Below are 15,085 nucleotides of genomic sequence, written 5' to 3' on the forward strand. Positions count from 1 at the left end.
ATCCAAGTTTGAATCTGAACGCTGTTCACTCGTTGTATACAATACATGTGCAGATATGGTATAACCGCAGTTTGTTATATTCACACAGAATAGGTATGTAGCATTAAAAAGTAAAGAAAACACTGTTTCTCCTACAATGTGCTAATTATTCAGTTTCCTAAACCAGTAGTTTGTTTTGATTTTATAGAGAACCTGTCAGGTGAAATGCTGCCCAAACCACAATGTTTCAGAAAAAATATAATTTGAACATCCAGCCAGGGAACAGAGACGGATACTAGTCCAGCTGTGTCCTAGCTGGCTGTTCCTAGCACCCCTAGCAGGTGATTGACAGCGTTCTCTCTATGTACATGCAAGATAGAGACCTGTCAATCAACAGTAGCGGCTCTGGGAAGAGCTGGCCAGAGGCGGCACCACACTAGTGTTATCTATGGCTATGGCCCAAGACAGGATGTTTTCTCTGAAACGCTTCACTAATATGCCTGTTTACTATTGTGCGGCTAAACTGCTATTCAGTCAGCCCAAGATTTGGAGAGGATGAATCGCCTGAACATGTTCTCTTTAATGTTGTGGTAAGCCTTTGAAGTGCTATTTCAGCTATGTATATCCTTGCAACCATTTAAAAAAATAAGAATTAACTATCTGAATAGTTTTCATTCTCTTTCTTAGTAGAGATGAAAATATGTAGCGTAAAATTAAATGCTATGGCTTAAAAATCTGTGTAACAGGTCTATTTTCAAGCTAAACCCACATGGATTTTTTTTTGTAGCTTACAAAGTTTTAGTAAATTGTACACTGCAGAAGAAAATAAAGGTATAGTGGCTGAGTGTAATAGTGGCCGCAGAGTGTTATAAAAATATATTTTTTTTTACTTTGCCTCTTCGTTGCGGCAGTACTAGCAATCAAACTATTTTGCACCAAATGAGTTAACTTTTGTTAAGACCAAGTGGGTATTATGTAGCTTTCATGTTCCTGTATGATGCTTACCTATCATAAACAGCAATACACTAGAGAAAGAAGAATACGCCCTCACCATAGCTTAGAACAGGTTTCTTAATGTGTGACATGTAAGGATATAGTACTGTTTTTCTGGTCTAACCTCCTGCATGGTTAGTAAGTCCTGGGAGATTAGAGTACATATGATTAACAACTTTCAGGTAAGGTCTTTGCAGTACATGGGCAGCACAGCTGAGTTTAGCTTTTTTCACAATACAATCCTTTCTGTCAGACTTCCTCCTGTCATAGCAGTATCAGCTCTACTGTACTGCCCCTCCCCCACACTGTGTGGAGATGAGTCACACTTAAGGCCCCGTTACACATAACGATGTCCCAACGATCCGACATGGATGGGATCGCTGGGACATCGTTAGGCTGATCGCTGGTGAGCTGTCACATAGACAGCCCCTCCAGCGATCAGGACCAGCGAGAAAGCTGGTTTCCAATGTAAACAGCGGGTATCTAAGAGCCGTGCGACTCTTAGATACCTGCTGTTTACATTGGAAACCAGCGTCCAGCGTCGCTGATCGCTGGTCTCTCGTTGCCACACGCAGCGATGCGCACTGGCAGCAGGAGACCAACGATCAAAAAATGGCTCAGGATGATGGAGTGCGATCAGCGATTCCCAGCAGGGGGGCCGGTCGCTGATCCATGTCACACACAGCGATGTCGCTGGCGAGATCGCTGTGGCATCACAAAATCAGCAATCTCGCTGGCGATATCGCTGTGTGTGACGGGGCCTTTATATCTTTTGGGCTCACAGCAACTTGTTATTGTTCTGCAGTAAACGTAGTGTCACACTTAGCGATGTACCAGCGATATGACGCGGTCAGGATCGCTGGCACATCGCTAAGTGGTCGCTAGTGAGCTGCCACACTGGCAGATCTCACCAGCGACATAGCAGGGGTTCGGGGGTCGTTACTTACCTGTCAGACGAGGCGATCCTGACGTCCTCCCGCCCGCGTCCACGCGTCCCTTGTCGGTGCCACAGGAAGCCCAGCAGGAAGCTGACGACGAAAAAAGGCCCAGGACGTTCTCGAGCAATCAGCGATAACCAGCGGGGAGCCGGTCGGAGGTAAGTATCAGACATAGTGATATCACTAGCAATATCGCTATAACGTCACAAAAAACAGTGACGTTATAGCGATATTGCTAGCGATATTGCTTAGTGTGACAGGCCCTTAAGAGCAGAGCAGGTTACTCTTTTGTGAGACATATAATGACAGCCTGCTCTACACTATAATGTCCTTATCTGAAAGGTGTTAGTCATACAGTTGAAACTAGAAATTTACATACACTATATAAAAATCCACATATGAATGTTCTTCTCAATATCTAATATGAAATCAGAATAAACCTTTCCTGTTTTAGGTCAATTAGGATTACCATTTCATTAGCATTTGGTACCATTGCCTTTAAACTGAATGACTTGGGTCAAACTTTTGTGATATCCTTCTACAAACTTCTCGCAATAGTTGGTCGGAATTTGGGCCCATTCCTCCTGACAAAACTGATGTAACTGATCCCAGTTTGTAAGTCGCCTTGGTCGCACCTGCATTTTCAGATTTGCCCATAAATTTTTATTAGGATTGAGATCAGGGCTTTGTGATGGCCACTCCAAAACATTGACTTTGCTATCCTTAAGCCACTTTACCATTTTGGCAGTATGCTTTGGGTCATTGTCCATTTGGAAGACTTATTTCCTTCCAAGCTTTAACTTCCTGGCTGATGTCTTGAGATGTTGCTTCAGTATTGCCACATAATCTTCTTTTCTGATGATGCCATCTATTTTGTGAAGTGCACCAGTCCCTCCTGCAGCAAAACAACCCCACAACATGATGCTGCCACCTCCATGTTTCACAGTTGGGATGTTGTTCTTAGGCCTCCAAGCTTCTCCCTGTTTCCTCCAAACGTAACCATTTTCATTATGCCCAAAAAGTTCAATTTTAGTTTCATCAGACCACAGGACATGTCTACAAAAATTAAGGTTTTTGTTCCTGTGTGCATTTGTAAACATTAGTCTTGCTTTATGTTTCTTTTGGAGTAATGGCTTCTTCCTGGCAGAGTGGCCTTTCAGCCTATGTTGGTACAGTACTCGTTTCACTGTGAATATTGACACAATCTTACCAGCTTCCGCCATCATCTTCACAACGTCTTTTGTTTTTGTCCTTGATCCGACATGTGCATATCAACCCAAGCTACGCTTCAGTAGCTTCCAAACACATGACATCATCATATGGGCAGTCCATAATTGTTTAAAGTCATAGTAATCTTAGTGTATGCAACTTTTGACTTTACAGTAAGTAATAAAAATGCCTTAAAACATTCTCTTTCTCTCATTATTCTGGCATTTGACAAATATTAATAATATTGGTAATCCTAATTGTCATAAAAAGGGAATGGTTTATTCTGATTTCATATCAGATATTGAGAAAAACATGCATATGTGTCTTTTTATATAGTGTATATAAACCTCTATTTTCAGTTGTATGTGCTCTACTTTCAGCACTTTCTAATCATGCACTAGGTAAGGATTCCGTCACACTAAACGATGCACCAGCGATCCCGACAACGATACGACCTTGTCAGGATCACTGGTGTCTCGCTACATGATCGCTGGTGAGCTGTCAAACAGGCAGACTTGCCAGTGATCAGGACCAGCGAGGACGCTGGTATCCAAGGTAAATAGCGGGTAACTAAGCGTGCGCGTCACTTAGTTACCCGCTGTGTACCTTGGATACCTACTCCAAGCGCGAGCACGCAGGTATCCAGGGTACACAGCGGGTAACTAAGCGACGTGTGCGCTTAGTTACCCGATATTTACACTGGATACCAGCTCCCAGCATCTACTTACAGCGCTAGGAGCTCGCTGATCGATGGACTCCCGCTGCCACACGCAGCGATGCATGCTGGCCAGCAGGAGACCAATGATCAAAAAATGGCCCAGGACATTCCTGCACGATCAGCGATACCCGGTGGGGGGGCCGGCCGCTAATGCATGTCATGCACAGTGCTATCGCTAGCGATCTCGCTGTGTGAGACGGGGCCCTTAGACTAGGAAATCATCTCAGTATCATTACACTTCACACACTGAGAAACCTGCTCACACTGAGAAACCTGGGGCTTATAGTAGGTCCACTCATATAGAGGGGTAACATGTACACCCCAAGTGTAAACTGAAAATGTGATCACACCCATTTGCACAAAAATTAACTTATTAGATGTAAATTACTTTGATTGCTGATATATCTGCAACGGAAAGGCCAAATTAAAAAAAAACATTTAAGGGCTCATTAAGACGTTTGTGCCAATCAGTCTGAGGTCGGTCCACTAATGTATTGACTGACCGCAGGTTTCTTGAATCAAGTGTGACAGCTTCATATATTTCTATGAGGCTGTCACGCTCGGGTCAGAAGACCCGTGGCCATTCCATGCACTGTGGTCCAATATCTGATCGAAATCCATGGATGTCTGATTGAACCCCTAATTCCACATTGTAGCCATTCTGTGTCCAGTTCAACATGAAAAATTTGGTGAAAGGTCCTCTTTAATGTTTACATTGAATAAGATATATTAACTTTTTCTATATTGCTTTTATGATGTTATAAGTGTATTTAGCAAACATTTTATGTCAAATGTTTTTTTTTCCTTTTTAAAGATCAGTGGATGAATGTATGCAACTTGTGTGCTGCGGGCTTTATAGCCTTTTATGTGGAGTTCTAATTACTATGCCAGATTTTATGGTTTCTGAAGTTTTCAATGAAATCATACATGCTGATGTCCTTATAGTGTTGGTTAACCATCCATCTTTACTTGTTCAACAAGGAGTTCTGAAAGTAAGATTTTATTTTTATTATGTTTATAATTCTTATTATGCTTTTCTCGGTGTGTGCTATATTATCTTTAAAAGGGTTGTTTGGTCTTCTGCTTAAATAAAGTGACTGCACCCTGTCAGTATTGCCGGTGAGAGTGGGTGGACATGTAACCGCAAATATTGCGATTTGCATAATACAACATTGGACACATTCCAACTAGCCATGCTCTGCTTCGCTCAGTTCACTTAAGCAAGGCCTAGCTTGTCAAGATGGAATGGCATATTTTCGATCATACGACCGCCTCCAGTCCTAACAGCATGCAGACTTTGAACAAAAGGCCGGACAACACCTTAAATATTTAAAACAAATATGTTTTCATCTATAACAACTTAGTTGACTTTGAAAAGAAGCTTTGGTTTTTCAGGTTTCACGACTCATAATGGACGATATCCACAGCAATACCAAAACTCTAATCTTGAGTACTATATAGCTTTTGTACAAATTTAACCCCTTTACCCCCAAGGGTGGTTTGCACGTTAATGACCAGGCCAATTTTTAAGTAATAACTCTGGAATGCTTCCATGGATCCCACTGATTCTGACTCTGTTTTCTCGTGACATATTGTACTTCATGATAGAGGTAAAATTTCTTTGATATGACTTGCGTTTATTTGTGAAAAAAAGGAAATTTGGCGGAAATTTTGAAAATTTCATAATTTTCCAACTTTTAATTTTCATGCCCTTAAATCACAGAGTTATTTCACACAAAATATTTAAAGGGAATCTGTCACCACTTTTTTGGCATTGCAGCTAAAAATATCACCTTATTAAGAGTCTGCTATGCATTTCCGACATCATTATAGAACCCCCTGACTTCCCTTTTATGCTCACAAAAACGTGTTTTAGTGTGTCCCGCGCTGTATGGTAATTTCTCAGTCCGGTCCGATGGGCATGGTTTCGGGTCTCTACATCACGCCCACCTGCTGTTGCTCGCCGTCCTACTTCGTCCGATAACACCTCTTTTCCCGTGCGACATCTCACGCCTGCTGAGAAATATAGCCTTGTGTGCCTGCGCAATACGCCCATCTGCGGGCAAAGCCAAAAAACAAGTGCGCGTGCGCTGGGAAGCGTAGTTACGGTACATGAATTACATGAGCTACTATGTGGATCCACTTAGTGCCAGGTGTCAGCTGTGAGAATCAGCTGACACCCGGACGCAATCGGCTGCACATGCCCTGTGTGCGAGGCCGATTGCTATGCTGCACTATCCCGTCAATGGTCAGAATGTCACGGGTTTCATGGACAGGATAGTACGTCTAATGTCAGAAACTGGTTAAAGTATACAATATCAACCAAGACTTTGCAAATTAGAAAGCATATAAATACACTTTAAAAAAAAAAAAGCCACATTAAACATGATCTAAATGGGGTGTGGCCTGGAGTGAGATGTGTGCGGATATAGCTCTTGCAGAGTAGCCAAATCATACCTTGTGACACCCAGCAGCATTTCTCTGCCTCCTTGCTGTGAGGCTTAGAGTGCAGTGACCTCCCGGGATCGCCCAGGAACTATCGGTAGCACCAATGACCGGCAGAAGAAGCACCAGGAGAAACGCCGGGAACCCGGACAGAAAGGCCTATGACTCTGGAGGGCTAGAGGTGGAGGAGGAGTCGGCACAGGGAGAGTCTCGGAGGATGGACGCTGTAAGTAAGCTGCAGCGGTTTGCCAGAAACAAGGGGGAGCCTCGGCGCCAGGCCGGAGATGGAGCAGACACGCATTCTCTGCAGAGGTATGAGAGGGGAGAGAAGGAGCAGGAACGGGGGGAAGAGGAGGTTAATGAATGTGAAGATGAGGGACAGAGTGGCTCACAGGAGGGAGACACAGGACATGGTGAGATGACTGCAGAGCTGCTGCGGGGGAAGGTGGTAGAGCTGATACTGATACTGCCAGAGGAGCCGACCCTAAAGGTTGCTCCATTATGCAGTGTCTCTCCTTCATTCTCAGTATGGCGATGTAGCTGGATGGTATCCAGGCTAACCTGTCCAAGCTACAGCACACTCTGCATGTGGTGAAAGAAAGGGTGAGAGAAATCGAGAAAAGGGTCAGTTCTGCAGAGGACTATATAATAGGAACCGAGAAGGAGTGTAAGCAAATGGCAATGGCTCTAACCGCTGTGCAAGCCAAAGCGGATGATTTAATAAACAGATCCCGGCGCAACAACCTGAGGCTGATCGGTGTACCAGAAAAAGTTGAGGGTAACACCCCTACAGAGTTTTCTGAGAAGTGGATATTTGATAAACTGTGGGCCAATAAGTTGTCTCAATTCTATGCCATTGAATGAGCCCATAGAGTCCCCACGCGTCCCATCCCCCCTGGATGTCCACCACCGACTGTAATAGCTAAAATGCTCCACTATCGGGACAGAGATACTATTTTGAAGCTTGCTAGGGATCACCGTGATCTTGTAATCAATGGCTCTGCAATCTCCATCTTTCTGGATTATTCAATTGAAGTACAGAAACAGAGAGCTAAATTTATTAGCATCAAGAAGAGATTGCGGGAGATTGGTGTTATATACTCCATGTTATATCCGGCTAAATTGCGGATCGTGGCTGCTGATATCGTCCATTTTTCTCCGAGGCCAAAGATGCACTCAGGTGGCTGGACTGCAATGAGAAACAACTGCTGATGGAGAAGGCAAAGGATTCTGCGGACAGGGTCACATGACTTATGCTTCTGTTCTGTCATCTGTTTCCCCGGTGGTTTTATGGGGATCTCTGTGGAGATTTAGCTGTTTAATTTTTGATCACAAGGTTAAGACATCACGGACCCCTGCATTCAGGGATCCAATGTGGGACTGGATATGGAGAGATTAAGGATGGTTATGGCTATTATACGCCAATTTTTCCATCACAAGAAAAGATATTTTGATTTTTCTGTTTTGTGTTCTTTGTTTGGGGGTTCATTTTTGGGGGGAAGGGGAAGGCAGATTATGGGAAATGTTTGTCATGCTTCCTATTCAGGCAGTATACATGCTGATACACATTTTATATCATATGCAAGTTTGAATTTTAATGGTACGTGATATCAAATTTTTAAGCTGGAATGTAAGAGGTCTGGCAGTGGATGTTAAAAGACAAGCAGTTTTTCAATTCCTGTGCGAAGCAAAATCAGCTGTGGTTTGTCTGCAGGAGACCCATTTGGTCCCTGAAAGGTCCCATATACTAAATGGGCACTGGATACAAGAAAGCTACCATGCTACGTATTCTGCATATTCACAGGAGTCAGTATTTTGATATGTAGGGGAATTGTTGTGAGTTCATTTTCCCCTTCGTCACTGAGGTCTGGTGAACTCCCTATTCTGGTAAAGGAAGGTAATGAGCCTGATTATCAGGCACCTGAGCCTAATGATGATGACTGGCTGAGTGGTGTCACGGACTGGATATAAGGCTGCCGACGCCCTTCTGCCCTGCGGGTGATTTCTCTGTGGACTTCAGGAGACCAGTCTGATTCCTGCTCCTCTAAAGCTAAGTTTTCTGCTTTGCCTGTTAGCATTTGTGTTTTGTTTTTGTTTGCCTTGCTTTTCTGGATTCTGCCATTCCCTGCTGGGGTGAGCTGAATCTCCTTTTGCCGGTTGCTCTGTCTTCAGAATATTCCTGAGTACTGACATAGCTTTTTTGAAGCCTAGCGTCTTCAGGGCCTTTTTCACTGTCAGTCTGTTGGCTCTTATTTTCATAGGGTTTTTCACGGATTGCAGACAGCAGCCTTCCTGTCCTTTCCTATCTAGTTAGCTTGGGCCCCGTCTTTGCTCAGTCTATCTTTCTGTCTGTGTTAGTGTTCTTTCTTCTTACTTCACTGTCATTATATGTTGGGGGCTGCCTTTTGCTTTGGGGTCTGCTCTGGGGTAGTTTAGATTTCCCTTTCTGTCTTTAGGCTATATAGTCCTCCGGCTGTGATCGAGGGGTCTAGGGCATCGTAGGAACCTCCCACGGCTACTGCTAGTTGTGTTGATAGGTTCAGGGGTCTGCAATCCGATAGCTGCCAACTTCTCTGGTTTTCTGGACTTAGTTAGCATTTCTGTTTTTGCCTCCTACGGTGACTCATTCATAACAGGGAATACAGTTTGAAAAGCTTACTTCACTTATTAATTTGGAGGGGCGATATGTGTGTCTACGCTGCAAACTCAGTAATAGGCATATGTTGCTTTTGCCTGTAAACATTCCGCCGCCATATAATAGCAAGCTGTTCCTGAAGATACTGCAGATTATTGCAAAATTCCCCAGGATCCCGTGTCTTGGTGATGAGGGACTTTAACAATGTACCTGACTCTCACTGGGACAGAGGCAGGGGGAAGACATAAAGCAGGGGGGCAATTATAATCCTTTTGGGGCTTTATTAAGGGAGACATCTACGACTGACCTGTGGAGGTTTTGTAACCCTGGGGTGCGTAAATTCTCTTGTTTCTCCACAACTTTCTCTTCAATGTCAAGGATTAATTTGGCCCTGGGGAGTAAGCGGATGCTGGGCCTTGTGGCGGATGTGGGCTATCTGACCAGAACGGTGTCTGATCACTTCCCAATGTATGTGTTGCTTGGTGACCAGGGTCAAATGATCAATAGAAGACCTCTCTGGTGATAAAACCTCTTCTGGTTACAGCTTATTGATAAAGGAGGTGACTTGGGGAGGGAGCTTCGGGAGTACTTTAAGATCAATAGGTGTACGGCACATGAAGGGATTGTTTGGGAGGCTATGAAAGCTTTTTTAGGGGGCTGTGTATTAAAGAGATATCTAAGATCCAAACAAACACTAATCAGAAGGATCAGTTGGCATTTTGGGTGTTGGCATTGATTTATGACCCATCCACTCGGGCACAAGAGAGGCTAAAAAAGGCTCAGGCTGGAGGTAATGCACTGTCATTGCGGGCAGCTGAGCGGAAAAAGATGTTCTGTACTTTGCAATACTTTGCTGAGAGAGAGAGCAGGTCATCTCTTGGTCCTAGTGGCTACTGCTCAAAGAGACAGCGCTTACATAGTCGCCTTAAAGGGGGAGGATGGGCAGGAGGTCAGGGATACTCAAGGTTTGCTGGAGGTGATGACAGGCTCCTATACTAACTTGTATGGGTCACAGGTGCAGCTGATGGATACTGAGATTGATGATGTTTTAGTTAGAGCTGGGCTTCCAAAATTGTCCATGTAGTCCCAATATTTTTTAGATAAACTGTTTGATTTAGAGGAGCTAGATCTGGCACCAGCCTCCATGGCTAATGATAGGGCTCCAGGGGTAGATGGTTTGCCAGGGAAAATGTTTAAAAAATATAAAGAACTTCTGTTGCCTGTTTTGTTGGAAGTATATGAGGCAGGGGTAGAAAGTGGTGAACTCCTGCGGTCCATGCGAGAAGCGATCATTGTTGTGCTTCCCAAAAAGGTAGAGATCCCACCGCAGCGGTTTCATATCACCCAATCTCATTATTAACGACAGATGTAAAGTTGTTGACAAAGATGATGGCTAATCGTCTTAGTAAAGTCATAACTTCTATAATACACCAGGATCAGGTGGGGTTTATGCCGAACAAATCCACAGCGAGAAATCTGTGGAGACTCTTTATTAATATGCAGGCAGAGGTGGACAATGTAGGGCACAGAGCGATCCTGCCAAAGCATTCAATAGCGTAGTGTGGAGGTACTTGTGGGCTACAATGTGTTATATGGGCTTTGGGGAAGTATTTATTAAGTGGGTTCAATTGCTGTACACTGCTTCAAAGGCCAGAGTGCGAGTTAATAATCAGTTGTCTGATTAATTTTCCTTATTTAAGGGTACGAGGCAGGTGTGCCCCCTGTCTCCTCTCCTGTTTGCCATATCAATTGAACCACTGGTGGCGGTGATAAGACGGGAACAAAATATTGTGGGATTCCAATATGGAACACCCGAGAAAAAGGTGGCACTTTATGCAAATGATATGCTGTTGTTTTTGGGGGATGTGGGGGCTCTTTGAGTGCAGCGATGACGGTCCTTAACGAATATGACGGTGTATTTGGGAAACGTATTAATTAGGATAAATCTGTGCTGCTGCCACTGGACTGCAGGACCCCTGTTGATTGTTTAACTCAACTACAGGTAGTCGGCTCCGCTATTGTGTAAGTTTAAACGGAAGATCGCAGCGTGGAGTAGCTAAACTTGACAAGGGCCGGGCGTTCGAATTTAATAAAGATGATAATCATGCCTCAGCTTTTGTATGTATTGCATACTGTAATGCACCGATCTGGTTACCTCAGAACAGATTTTATAGAATTAATGCCATCTTCCGAGATATTATATCAAGCTAGAGTTGTTGCAGCGCCCAAAGGATGACTGAGGCTTGCCTGTCCCCAATCCATGGTTATATTACATTGAGTCTCAATGTCAGCATATGGTGGGATGGGTGGATCATAAATTTTCAAGTTCAGTGGGGAAGGTTATTTCTCATATGGTGGGTAAAGGTCATCTTCCGAGATTTTATATGGAAGGGAGGCCGAGCGCATATGAAGCTAGAGTTGTTGCAGCGCCCAAAGGATGACTGAGGCTTGGCTGTCCCCAATCCATGGTTATATTACATTGGGTCTCAATTTTCAAGTTCAGTGGGGAAGTTTATTTCTCATATAGTGGGTAAAGGTCCACTGTTGGCTTCCTTGGAGGCGGGCAGATTTCGGCTGAGTTCTAGAAGGTTTCCAACACTGGCGCTGATTGAGAAATTATGGGAAAATCTTAAGCAGTGGAGGGGAATAAGGGAATACACGAGTTACACATCTATTTGGTACGATCAGCGGTTGGCCGAAATGCTAAATCTACAAAATTTTGGACAGTGGCGAAGAATAGGTATATGGTATGTGTCGCAGCTGTTGCATGGTGGGATGTTCAAAACATTTGAAGCACTTGAGAAAGAATTCCCTTTGGACTGCCTGTACTGTGCGCTATCAGTACCTACAGCTGTGACATGCATTTCATTAGCAGTGGAGAAGATCACCGATAATGATACAGAGGGACAGTTTGTTGAGTATACTTGGGGCACAGAGGAGTACTAGGGGTTTTATAACACTTATTTACAAGGGATTTTTAGACACGTTTTTGGACAGACATCCGTTGACGGCCAAAGTTAGGTGGATTGCGGACTTGGGAGACATATCTGATGCCCAATGGGAGCCGGTCTTGCGATATGTCCCTAAAATTTCTATAAATGAGTCTGGGAGGGTGTCGCAATTATTCACCATACATAAGGAGTATAGGACTCCTGTGTGGATGAAAAAAGCTGGTTTGAAAATGGATTCCAGGTGTACGATGGATGAGGCCGATATGCTACATCTATTATGGTCCTGTCCCTGATTGCAGTCATTCTGGATAGTGGTCTTGAATTTGATAGAAAGAGTGATGAAAATATATATTATTGGACTTTCCTGGGTTAGCCTCTCTGGAACTCATTAAAGACAGGACATTAGTGTTATAGAAGAAATGTGTGCGGCATTGTATTATATGGACAAGGATTGTGTAAGTGTGACGAGGGGGAGTTAGGGGAGGTTTTTCTTAGTTTCTAAGGGGGGATTTTCTTGTATTACTAAAAGTGTAGAGAAAGGAAAGTAATATTGCTGATATACATGCTTATGTACTGTACAGTATGTATTGTTATTCTCATTTTCATTTTCTTCAATAAAAACTGTGATTAAAAAAAACAATGATCTAAATAGTTACAAGTTGATCTTAACCCCTTCCTGACATGCACCGTACATATACTGCTTTGTTTGGTCTGTATGCCCCTCCCCCCAGCTTCCGCGATTGCTGTGATTGGCTAGTCAATTCTTATCAGCCAATTACACCAATGTGACAATAAAGTTATTAAAAAAATCATGTGACATGCTGCGATGGGTGCTGTCTGACACAGCACCAATTTCTAGTGCATTAGGGGAGCGTACGTGGCAGTGTTAGTGATGTTCGTTTTTCTTCTGCAGAAAAAAAATTGTTAGCGTTGAGTAAATCTTTATGTTGTGCATTATGGGAGTTTACGTTGTATTGTTAGTAACGTCCGTTTTTCTTTTGCAAAAAAATAATTATTTGGGTCGAGCAAATTTTTATGGAGTGCATTAGCGGGGTGTACATTGCATTGTTAGTGATGTTAGTTTTTCTTCTGCAAAAACAAAACAAATAGTGTTGAGTAAATTTTTAGCTAGTGCATCATGGGAGTGTGCGTTAAATTGTTAGTGACGTACATTTTTCTTTTGAAAAAAAAAATTATTATTTTCGTTGATTAAATTTTTAGCGAATGCATTAGGGAAGCGTACGTCTCAGTGTTGGTGACGTCCGTTTTCCTTTTGCAAAAAAAGAAAGAATAGTTAGCGCCAGATAAATTTCTAGGTAGGGCATTAGTGTAGTGAATATCACTGTAATTTTTTTTTCACATCTGATTTTCATTTTTTTCTTCTAAATTTTTCCTTTATGCTTGTTTCTCTACTTTTTCTCTCTGCTTTTTCTCTTTCTACTTTTATAATAAGTAGTACCCTTTACACAAACCCCACACAATACACATTTAAAAGCACCACTCACACACACATCCCCATGTATAAATATATACCATAGATTAACAATGTACTCATAGCTACTAATGGCACTTCTGATTAGGAGATGACACGATATACCAATTATACTTGTGTATAAGCCGAGTTTTTCAGCACTTTTTATGTGCTGTAAACACCACCACCCCCTCGGCTTATGCACGAGTCATTTGTTCCAGGAAGACGGCGTGGGAGGGGGAGCAGTGAAGCAGCGGGTCACAGAGGCAGGATCCGGCGTCTGTGGCTAAAGCCTGTGCCGCTGCTAAAGAGAAATGAATATTCACGCCTTACCACTCCCATAGGTGTGGAGTGAATATTTAATACCTTAACGAGCGGTGCCACGTGATCGCTCGGCCTCGGCAGGAAGAGCTGCTGGCTCCGGAACAAGGTGCAGCAAGTGCGCACAGGCAAGGTAAGTAGGATGTGTTTTTTTTTTTTTTTTTTTTAGCAACCATGCATTCACGGATAAGGGGATAAGAAGCCATGCATGCAAGGATAGAGGATAAGGAGCCATGCATACAAGTATGGGAATGAGGAGTCATGCATACAAGAGCGGGTCAGGGGAGTCATGCATACCTGGGTTATAATCAAGTCAATAAGTTTACCCTATTTTTCGTGACCAAATTATGTGCTTCGGCTTATACTTGGGTTGACTTATACTCAAGTACATACGGTAACTATGTTTGTTATACATCAACTATTAAAGTGCCAGTGCATACATTCTAAAACCCTTATACTGTGTGAGTGGAATAGATCTCACAAAAAATGCAGATACATAGAAACCACTATGCCTCTAAATCTAGCTGGTACTAGGTATTGTAATCACTAGAGTGCTGTTAAAGTGAAGAGTGGAGGAGATATATAAAAAAAGGGACCATCTTCTCCATCATAACCTGTGTAAATCAGAGCAAAGCGTTTCGCTTGGGTGTTCTTAAGCACTACGCCCAAAGAAGGCAAGTGCTGAAGCGCGTGTAGAGGACCTGGCATGCTCTCTCTCAGCTCTGGTCATTGTATTTATTTGAATACTGATTAGTTCTTCACCTTACCTCTACCTTTACTCTGTTCAGAGGCTCTGAGCATGTTAACTAAGCTTGATTAAGCATTGAATGTCCATTGATTCTTTGCAATACCACTGGTTGGCAATACTTATATTGGTCATCCTCTGCATACTATTTAATCAACCAATCATTCTGTTTGCATATTGTGTCTGGGGGTATTCTCTGGCCTAAAATGTGTGAGCACAGATCAAAATCCCTAAGCCAGACTGGAAGAATTACTGGTCAGTCCCACCACATATAGCTCATGGAACCTTTTTGATTGCAACCTCTCCAGCAAAGGGGGGAATAATTTGGTGAGAAGTGATACCATCTGATCAGATACCATCTGAGGTGAAGTTTTTTAATCTGCTCTAGGTGATTAACGCATCTAGAGGATTTTTGTACTAGACTAATAGCATCATGCCACTTCCGAGGGGATGTAGAGAATTTCAATTCTTTTTCCCACTTTATCATGTATGGGAGTGTTCTCTCCATGGGGGTTTATTGAGCATGTTATAAAAAGGAGATAAACCTGAGTTTTTCCCTACCAGAGGAGAAAAGTGATTTTTTCAGTGAAGAAGTCGTGGTTAAAGTCCAAGGAGTAGGCCCAATGTATAGCAGATGCCTACCTTGAAGGTATTGATGAAAGGCCCCCTTCAGGGATGGT

General features: G+C 43.1%; 1 protein-coding gene across 3 annotated transcripts in view; it reads left to right on the forward strand.

The window, feature by feature from the left end:
• LYST (lysosomal trafficking regulator) overlaps positions 1-15,085 on the forward strand; it is a 722,897-nt gene that overhangs the window by 370,301 nt on the left and 337,511 nt on the right. For all 3 annotated transcript variants that reach the window (XM_073560091.1, XM_073560092.1, XM_073560093.1), the window contains exon 23: positions 4,652-4,829. In XM_073560091.1, the coding sequence (XP_073416192.1) occupies positions 4,652-4,829 (178 nt within the window). The remainder of the gene's footprint in view (positions 1-4,651; positions 4,830-15,085) is intronic.

The sequence above is a fragment of the Dendrobates tinctorius genome, unplaced genomic scaffold (genome assembly GCF_039654945.1).
Source record: "Dendrobates tinctorius isolate UK_male_01 unplaced genomic scaffold, ASM3965494v1 ptg000293l, whole genome shotgun sequence".
NCBI lineage: Eukaryota > Metazoa > Chordata > Amphibia > Anura > Dendrobatidae > Dendrobates > Dendrobates tinctorius.